This window comes from Leiobunum rupestre, chromosome 10 (genome assembly GCF_980474605.1).
Source record: "Leiobunum rupestre chromosome 10, qqLeiRupe1.1.hap1, whole genome shotgun sequence".
NCBI classification, from domain to species: Eukaryota; Metazoa; Arthropoda; class Arachnida; order Opiliones; family Sclerosomatidae; genus Leiobunum; species Leiobunum rupestre.
In genome coordinates this window covers 15162648-15173287 of record NC_143393.1, presented here as the reverse complement: position 1 = coordinate 15173287, position 10640 = coordinate 15162648, and the positions used below count along the sequence as shown (strand labels likewise).

The following is a 10640-nucleotide window of genomic DNA, read 5'->3' as shown; positions in this document are numbered from 1 at the left end:
TGTATAACACTTAAGGCAAAGAGCAATCGAAGAACATTTTCCCCAACTTTAGTAAAGATTTTAAACTAGTTTAGGCGCTGCAAAGTGCGAATTCTGACTACTAGGTTCTTTCGTATATGTACCCCATTGCCTAGGCAACGGCAAGGTTTCAATTACCATGACCCACGAAAATATGGTACTATTGCGTTATAACCAACTTGGTACTTAAAGAAGTTATTAAATTAAATTATCAGAATTTATGAATGATAAATATGAGGACACATGGTTTTCATAAAAAAAATTGTTTTGTTTAAAGAGAAACAGGTTAAAAGTAAGTTTTTGAAAACCTCTTGTTGGGTGCAAATCAGAGATAAATCTTTCGTCAAATAAAAAACAAAGAGACAAGTGGGGTCGTCGTTTAAATGTACAATTGTCGCAACAAAGACGGAAATTTCTAAATGTGTCGTATTTTTGCAACCAAAAGGTGGAACTTTGATTGAACCAAACTGTTCAATTACAATAAAATATTATTTTGGTAAATTTTTATAGTTTTATTATTAGGAAATACATTGTTTTGTCAGAAAATCCTATCGCGCACCAAAACTACATAGATGGCATCAGCTATCCGTTATTCCTCCGTGATTTCCAAATTGGGACGAGCCTCCCTGCTACAAAATGAATGTTGGAGGGAGAGTGAACTGAACTGCCGTTGCCCTACTTATTCCTCATTCTTTTCAGTGTTATATTAATTCATGGCGGCAGCTGTTCGGGTTTATCGAAGAGAAGAAATAGCTCGTAAGACGGTAGACCTAGGCATTTCGCTTCAAAAGCGTGAATATACATTTTGTTGGAATATTTAAAAACATTGTCGAATAAAAGGAAAAATTACCGTTTTATTGGAAACGATCGTACATTGTCGTAGGCACCGGTCGAATTATCGTAAATAATGTTATATATGAAACACCTAAAATTATCGTCATTCCAAAGATTGCCTCGAAATTATAAACATGTACCTCGAGTAGCGCTGGCCTTGAGAGAAATTCGAAAGGCGGATGATGGGAGTGGATTTCGCCGATGACGACAGACTAGCTCGTCGTAAATTCCCCCACGTGTCTTCCCCTCTCATCGCCCGTCTCCCGTACTTTCGCGCTTTCAAAACATTGCCATCGGACGTGGGAACGCGGTTGACGTAATATGCCACGAGAGATTCTCCAAAAAACCGCGTCGAGAATTTAGAGCGCTACAAAAAGTTTATAATTATAAGGTGTTCTGTTATTTCCTCGCATTGCTATCAGCGATAACGGGCTCAGTAACATTGCAGTATTATAATTCATTTGAGGGATAGTTCGGAAAACAACTAGTTTTTATGTCGCTCGAAGTTTAGCAAATAACTGCGGCGTAAATATATGGTGAAAGGCGTACGGACAGTTAGTCAAATACTAAAAGATCGTTGCTTCAATTTGTGACGCGGAAAATGCCGGAAAAATTCAACGGCAAATCTGCCGGAAGGTACGACGAAGATGTCTCCAAACGATTCGGTTTCCAAACCCAAATACAGAGTTCAAATCCATCGTCCAATCCACATTGGTCTCCGCCACCAGGACAAAATACTCAGCTGCCCTCAGCGCCGCCACCAGGACAAAACACTCGGTTGCCATCAGCACCGCCACCAGTTACTGCTGGGTATTACGTTGGGCCTCAACTTCAACCCGCGAACCAATTGCCACCACGAGATAAATGTCTTGAGTGTGCGCGATGTTCCGTGGGTTTCATAATGTTCGGCGTCTTTTTGGTGATAGTGGGCATCATCATGTTGGCGACAGCGAGCAATTTTGACGTAGGCCCAAATTGGATAGGGCCTCGCCCAACCAATCCAACTCGTATCATCGGCCCCATCGCCTTGTCAGTTGGAATATCACTTTGCGTTCTCGCTTGTATCGTGATAACAATCGCCAAATCCCGAGCGGCTGCTAATAGTCAAAACCCCGGATATGTGGCTAGTAACTTCGGCGGACCACAGCCTGTTATTTCGGGAGGGATTGGTCATCGTAGTCACGTTCACAACCACAGCAACTACGGCTCATCTTCCCAATTCAATCAGTATGATGACGACCACTGTTCTTCTTCCTTGTGGGACCAGAACATCGAGAACCAGGGTTCTTCCAACCACTGTAGCCATCACAACGACCACCACGGCTCTTCCAACCACCACAACGACCACCATGGTTCTTCTAACCATCACAACGACCACCACGGCCCTTCCAACCATCACAATGACCATCATGGTTCTTCCAACCACTCCAACCATCACGATCATGGAGCATCCTCATCCACCTTTGATTCTCCCCCATCCTATGACGCCAGTACAAGCGCCTGCGACCCAAGTCCCTCAACTACCACCGACTGAAGCCAAAACATCAATACTTAATTAATATCACAGAATTTTCGTACTAGTCTATATTTCGATAAAATCGAACCGCGATAATTCAATGATTTCATACAAAACCGATTATTTGAACTGCGAAAACGTGTTCGTTGTTTTAAATAGTGAACTCAAGTAGGGACAAATTCGAAAATTATTCTTTTACTTTGATCAAATGATGATAATGCAATTTTAGTACCTCTTTAAAACATTGTTTCGGAGAAGAAACCAAACACTTAAACGTTTCTGAAATAATATTTAATTTAAACTTTGGACTTTTGGTACTAATCGGGGATTGAAAGAAGACCTTTGTAAGTATATTTATAAAAAGAGATGTAATTTTTAATATTTACTCTTTGAGCTTTAAAGCTGTGTAAAAAAATGTTTAAATCTTTAAGCAAAATAAATATAACGAATTTCAGTAATTGTACTTTCCTTAAGTCATAACTGCACCGAGTGATAAAAACTCAACCAAAATGAAGAGAAACGGTTTTTAGGTACGTTTTCTAAAACTTTAAAGGAAAAGAAGGTTATACGGCATTCTCAAAAATCCCATTTACTTTAGAGAAAAAGATTTTGGAAATATTGAAATCAACTTGAAAATCCTGAAATCTTAGCGATAATCGCTTCCGTAATCTTGAAATCCTCCTAAAAAAACAAAAATCAATAAGAAACTCGTACTCTGAAATCTCAAAATCAGATTCTCATTTCTGAAATAACTTCGAGATTCAAAATCCCATGTGCTAAATTTGCACTTCTTAGTTGCCATGTAGTTTTGCAATTTTTTTTTGTAAACCAGCGTGACTTGTTATGACTTCGTATCATCCTTCTACGGTTTAAGGCGTTATTAATGATAAAACGTCTTGTTTTATCGCGTTGTTATCAGTCTAGCCAATGCACACAAATTGATTTAATATCTTACGTTGAACTTATTAAATTATATTATAATTCCTCCGTGAACTGTCAAGGGAAGACGCTTATCTCGGAGTCATCAGGTATCGAAAACCGCAGTAGTAAAACTAAAAATGACGGAGATATTTGACTCTAACTCTGCTCGAAATTACAACGAAGATGTCTTCCAAATATCACCACAGAGTTGCAATACTCCGACAAATCCATATTGCTCTTCGTCTCAAGGACAAGCTACTCGGCTGCCATCAGCTCCACCAGCACCTCAAGAGGGTAATTACGTAAGACCAAGTTTTCGAGTGACGAATCAAATGCCAATCCAAAATAGTGGCGCCGAGTGTAAGCGTTGTTTAACGTGTTTAATGTTTTTCGGCGTCGTTTTGGTGGTAGTGGGCAGCGCGACGTCATCGTCTAGCAAAGGAGGATTCATCCCTCTGTTCTTTGGAATTTCGTTCGTGGTTCTTTTTTGTATCTTAACTTCGGTCGCGAAACACCGGCTGGCGGCCAATGACCAGAGTATTACCAATTTGGAGAACGGAAGGGCGCAGCCAGTCACATCGGCGCACGCTTATACCGGAAGTGACCGAACAATTCGCGCTTTACCTCCCAATCAAAGCTATCACCACGAACAGCACCTGTCGTCACCTCAGCGCTACAATCAGGGGTCATCCAGCGTGGATTTTGATCCGCCACCATCCTACGATTCGGTGGTTAAAGCCTGCCACCCAAGCCCCTCCACCACGAACCTTTGAAGCTAAAACACCGATTTTCAGTCCACCTCAAACGTCATTTTTCTATTAAATTACTTTCAATATTTTACCAAAATATTGCGTTTAATTTTAATCAATGCAATTTTTTTAATAAATAAATAAAAATCAAACATCGCTGGCACTATACAAATTTCTCGAATTTGTCTAAAATACCTTGAAAACAAACAATTATAATAACCCGCCTGGCTAATACGAGAAGATAATTCAACGAATTATAACAAATCTAATATATTTATGAAATACATATAAACAATGTGAATTTAAATCTGAGGTTAATAAATGTTATATATATATTTTTTTTTGCTCGTTGAGGTTAATAAATGTTTTGTGTTATTGTTAAGGTTAATAAATGTTTGATTTTATTGTCAATTTCGCAGGAAGTAATACAATTATAGAAGTTTCTTTTAAACCAAGGAATAACCATAAAATAGGTTACAAAAACAATTATAATTATATGAGCTGAACACTTTCCTCGTATAATTCCGGTAAGCCCCGCCCACCGCCCAATTTCAAATCGTGTTGCAATAGCAGAAAGACCGCTACGACGGACAGTTATCGTTCGGCCGCCGAACTGAACAGAACACCAACTGCACTTGTCTTTACTACAATTAAGATCACCAAACCATTCTTCAGTTCCTAAATTCTAAATAAGTCAAATTCCTTAATTTAAGCAAACGAAACCAAATTATATTAATATCCATTTAGAAGATTTTTCTAGTCGGTCTACCTAGGCTGCCCAAGCCGCTTCGTTCAACACGGATAGCACGTAAGAACCTGTTTTATAAATCTTTTTTGTTGTTAAAGAGTGACTTCGTATCGTCCCACTACATCGTAGCAACCTCGAAAGCATACTACCCGATTGCTGTAGCGTTTTCCGATAATTTCCTCCACAAATAGCCACCGAAGTGAGCCGACATCTGTCTTCGATGAAAGCCAAAATATAACTTCCATTTTGGCCAATCCGGTATGTTTTTAATTTATAACTGAGAGTAGCTGTTAATATTGCTCGAGAGAGGGTTGCAGTATACTAAAACCATATTGGGCAGTAGGAATCCGATTTCACGCCATAATATTGATAAACAGTTAACAGTCTGGTTTCGCCCAAAGGTCAGCGCGTAATGTCACGAATGCATTAATACCGAACTACCATATAGTTTTAGGATATGCGGTGTCTCTATGAGGGTCACGTAACCAGGATACACTTGTTTATCTATTTTGGCGCGTGAAAACGTCCAAACCACTGTGTTTATTAACCTTTTTTGTTTTATTTTGGTCAGTTCGCTTCTCCAGCTGGCATCGTGGTGAGATGTTACAATTGTCTTCATAGCACCACCCTTTCTATTTTGAGCGAAGGCTTTAGTGTTTAAAATTCCGTGTAATTCTTAGAAAAATACCGACGCTATAAAAGAACATATGTTTATACTCATTAACAAATGTGGGTGTTATTAATATTTTCACTGATATTCGTCAACCGAAAAGATTATACTTAAAATTCTGAGAAATAAATTTCTTAAGACAAAACAATTTTCCCTGGTTTTCGATGAAAATAAATCTAGACCTCACCTATCGGCCAAAACTAATTTACATAAATTTAGTTTTTAAATAGAAATTACTATTTTTAAAAATGAAAATGAATAGATCGTATACTATGAAGACAGAATGATAAAAATGTTTATCTTAGCAACAAGAGACAGAGCTTTATTATAATCAGGAAACTACATGTATACACTTGGAATGTGTAAAGAAGTCAGGGTTGCCAGGTCGCACCTCAGATTATCGCCCAAAACGTATTTAAAAGTAGCCAATTTTTCGCCAAAAAAAAGATTTCGGCATTATCGAATTAGCCCGAATTTCACCCAAAAAAGATTTCGGCATTATCGAATTAGCCCGAATTTCACCCAAAAAAGATTTCGGCATTATCGAATTAGCCCGAATTTCACCCAAAAAAGATTTCGGCATTATCGAATTAGCCCGAATTTCACCCAAAAAAGATTTCGGCGTTATCGAATTAGCCCAAATTTCACCCAAAAAAGATTTCGGCGTTATCGAATTAGCCCGAATTTCACCCAAAAAAGATTTCGGCATTATCGAATTAGCCCGAATTTCACCCAAAAAAGATTTCGGCATTATCGAATTAGCCCGAATTTCACCCAAAAAAGATTTCGGCATTATCGAATTAACCCCATTTTTGCCCAAATTTAAACAATAGCAACTAATTTTCTAACGGTACTAATTAATTTACAATATCTCTCCCGCGTCGAAATATTGTAAAACTTTATATAATCAATTTCCACTACTAAACTTTAATAATTATTTTACTAAAAATTCCTCAAAGTAAACCTCATGCGTAGATCGTTTTATTAAATGAGTCTAGCAACTATTTTGGTGTTTAAAATCTTCGCACTCTATGTTTAAAAAAAGTATTGCTCCGCGGGAAAACCGCGAGCCTCATATCTAGGAGCTCATATCGGCTTTTTCCGACCCTCGATATCTCCAGCAAGGGTGAGGACTGGAAAATACCAACTTTCTATTATTTTGAAAAGAAAACGGAAAGTAGCCCAAATTTCGCCCAATCCACCCAAGTATTTTTTTATTTCCAATATACTTCAAAAGTAGTCGAAATTGGGCGAGAAATTGCCCAAATGGCCAAATTGAAGCCAAACTGCGGTTGCCCTGATGATTCCCATAGGAATGAGTAGTGGTTTGGAGCAGAGATAAGCTAGACACGGCTCCTAGTCGACATTAAGCCTGGTCTCGATAATGCGAGCGATAATGGCATACGTCATTCGGGCTCAGATTTCTTAAAGAGAGTATGAACTTCTATATTTATGGGGGTTCAATGGATTTCACATTTCTGCTACCTGGTTTAACAGAAGTTAGGGATGATTGAAAACTGGTGATAGCTCATAAATGCTGCCGTTTAAAAGATTTTCCGCAGATTATTCAGTTGATATTACGAAGAAACTTAGTTTCTTGCGGTAGTAACTACTCCGCTATCTTCCTAACGGAAGCGTTCTTTTTATTACAGGGACCATGAAATCAGGCGCGATGCAAACTGACGGGAATGGGAATTTCCAGGCGCAGCAACGGGAGGAGAAAGCATTGACGCCTCCGTACAGCTTCTACAAGACACAAGTCTTCAGCATCACATCAGCAAATGCGCCAACGTACCCACCATCGGCGTCAGTTCCGGAATACCTCGCTACAGCGACCACTACTGCCTCCCCAAAGCTGGCCAACCAAGAAGCTACAAGATGTAAGATCTTAGTAGTCTGTGTGGTGACATTTTCTGTCCTAGTGGGCTGGGCATTTCAAGTCTCAGCCCTGGCTTATTACATGAAGTCCCGAGGAAACGACGACTACGACTCCACTAGTCTCAATCCGTGGTATATTTTAATCTTTGATTGTTTAGGCCTAGGTTTTCTAGTCTTCGGGTTCGTAGGAGTAGTTCTTCGGCATCGGTCCGAGAAAAGACACCAGTTGGAAGGTTACAAGTCGCCCACCACAAAAGCGTCAAATAAACCAGTTAACCATGGAGCGGCAGCGGAGGAGTCGGGTTGGTCACTTTACCCACGTCAACAGTGGGCAGTTAAAAGCACCAACGTCGTTTAAGTTCATCATCGACTATCACGGGTCCACGCGGGTGACAAAAAAAATGGTACTATTGACTATTTCAGTCATTTCGCGCGGAAGGCTCCAACTTCCGAAGTGTGCCACATTTTTTGCACTTTCAAAAAGTTACACTTTCCTCGTAGCTAAAACAATTTATTTAAATTTAAACAAATACAAATTTTGCCACTAAACGACCTTGAGACTGTGAAAACAATCGCAATTTGTATATGGTGATAAAATTTTTTGTAAAAATATCGAGGTTCATATATGGGAGTTAACCAAGACAACAACAAGTTGAAACGTCGTTATATGCATGCCGGCTTGTTCCAGTTGTTTTACCACGATCAACTCGGGCAGTGTCGTAACCAGGATTTTGGTTCGAAGGAGGGGACACAATTAAAAACAATATTAAAAATAAAATGTCACAGACATTTCAGTACGCACAATCCTTCCCGATGCATTAAATATATTTTTAATATTAAATTTAAATTTGAACAAATTTTCAATCATCTTGTACATTACCTTAATCAACGTACTTATAATAACCCAAAATACATTTTGACGAAAATGAACTTAATACGTGTATAATAACAAAATTAGTGTACATTTCACGAAAAGAAGCTTGCGCTATATCAACCACCCTGTACAATAAAGCATTCACCCTGTCCTTTAACACAATCAGAGCACTAATCCTAACAACCGAAGAGTACGTTTACCACCAAAAAGTTATTACATCGGTTTGAGGCACAATATTTCAATCACCCTGTAAATTTACTTCATAAGCACACTAAAACAACCTAAAGGAAGTTTTACCAAAAGCAGCACTTTCTCAAAAACCAAAACTCAGTACAAGAAATTGGGCGCCATTATAAATAAACTCTGAAAAAAGCCAACACCCTGTATAACGAACGTGCGGTACCCCGAAAAGCACGCCGGAACTATCGCTGTAGAAGAAAATTAACACATTTCGTAGAGGTTTCCAAGGTCGAAGATCAAATATTTGGAGACAGATGGCGCTGGATCTTGAATTGGTACTAAATTCAAAGATCACAATGGTGCGTACGAGGGCTGTGGTGTCCCACGAACTTACTAGAAATCTCAATTTCTTGATGCCACTGCAGTGCACAGCTGATGAGGAATACATTATTAATATAAATTTCCACGATATCGAACCTAATTTTAGAAATGTGTGTATATTCCATTCCGAAAATCGGCCAAAATCATTAAAATGAGCAAATGACCCACTCGTAGGTTCCCCATCTCCAAAATTCATAATGGTCCTACGAGGGCATGCTTTTCTCTATAGATTGACACATCATATGTTATGTTCTACAATTTTGAGTGAAGACAAGCCATTCAATTTGTCCGTTTGAAGATAGGGCTAGCTGTATAGTCAGCAGGCTAAGAAAGACAAAATATGTAATATGCCTGCAACTGACTATAGTTATAGTTGCTTTTGTCCAGTTGAGTTGAAAGCTCCTTTTAAATTCAGAATTAAAATTTTAAGTAAATTAAGAATTAAAATTTTAAATAAATTAAGAATTAAAATTTTAAATTAATTCAGAATTAAAATTTTAAATTAATTCAGAATAAAAAATTTAAATTAATTCAGAATTCAAATTTTAAATTAATTCAGAATTAAAATTTTAATTAAATTCAGAATTAAAATTTTAATTAAATTCAGAATCCAAATTTTAAATAATTTAAGCCTTAAAATTAAACAACGGTTTTTTTATTTGCACAATTTTAATATGCTTATTTTAAAATTGTGCAAAATAAAAAACATTGCTTTATCAATTTTTTAACTTGTATAAAACTTAAAATTTAAATTTAATTTCAAATCATTTGTTTTCGTTCTGCAGCCACAATGATAACCAGGTATAATAAACAGACGGCGCTTTGTCATAGAAAATTAAATACCATAGGAAAGAGCGCGCAAAAAGTATTTTTCATTTGGCATTATTTATAATTAATATTAATAATTTAAATAATTAATATTTATAATTTAAATAATTAATATTTATAATTTAAATAATTAATATTTACTATTTAAATAATTAATATTTACAATTTAAATAATTAATATTTATAATTTAAATAATTAATATTTACTATTTAAATAATTAATATTTACAATTTAAATAATTAATATTTACAATTTAAATAATTAATATTTACAATTTAAATAATTAATATTTACAATTTAAATAATTAATATTTACAATTTAAATAATTAATATTTACAATTTAAATAATTAATATTTACAATTTAAATAATTAATATTTACAATTTAAATAATTGATATTTACAATTTAAATAATTAATATTTACAATTTAAATAATTAATATTTACAATTTAAATAATTAATATTTATAATTTAAATAATTAATATTTACAATTTAAATAATTAATATTTATAATTTAAATAATTAATATTTACAATTTAAATAATTAATATTTATAATTTAAATAATTAATATTTATAATTTATAATTTATAATTTAAATATTTAATAATTAATATTTATAATATAAATATTTAATAATTAATATTAATAATAAAAATATTTAATAATTAATATTTATAATATAAATATTTAATAATTAATATTTATAATATAAATATTTAATAATTAATATTTATAATATAAATATTTAATAATTAATATTTATAATATAAATAGTTAATAATTAATATTTATAATATAAATATTTAATAATTAATATTTATAATATAAATAGTTCATAATTAATATTTATAATATAAATATTTAATAATTAATATTTATAATATAAATAGTTCATAATTAATATTTATAATATAAATATTTAATAATTAATATTTATAATATAAATAGTTAATAATTAATATTTATAATATAAATATTTAATAATTAATATTTATAATATAAATAGTTAATAATTAATATTTATAATATAAATATTT

General features: G+C 34.5%; 1 protein-coding gene across 4 annotated transcripts; it reads left to right on the top strand.

Moving 5' to 3' along the window:
* The first annotated feature begins 4541 nt into the window (after positions 1 to 4541).
* On the top strand, positions 4542 to 8198 carry LOC149924820 (uncharacterized). Of its 4 annotated transcripts, none has more exons than XM_090160598.1 (3): positions 4542 to 4846; positions 4978 to 5044; positions 7109 to 8198. In XM_090160598.1, the coding sequence occupies exon 3, from the start codon at positions 7114 to 7116 to the stop codon at positions 7690 to 7692; it is 579 nt and encodes a 192-aa protein (XP_090016724.1). In that variant the 5' UTR covers positions 4542 to 4846; positions 4978 to 5044; positions 7109 to 7113; the 3' UTR covers positions 7693 to 8198. The 4 variants fall into 4 exon arrangements, with proteins under 4 accessions (XP_090016724.1, XP_090016723.1, XP_090016726.1 ...); XM_090160597.1 differs by having other exon boundaries at positions 4916 to 5044; XM_090160600.1 differs by having other exon boundaries at positions 4542 to 5044; positions 7109 to 7336; positions 7493 to 8198.
* Positions 8199 to 10640: the final 2442 nt, after the last annotated feature.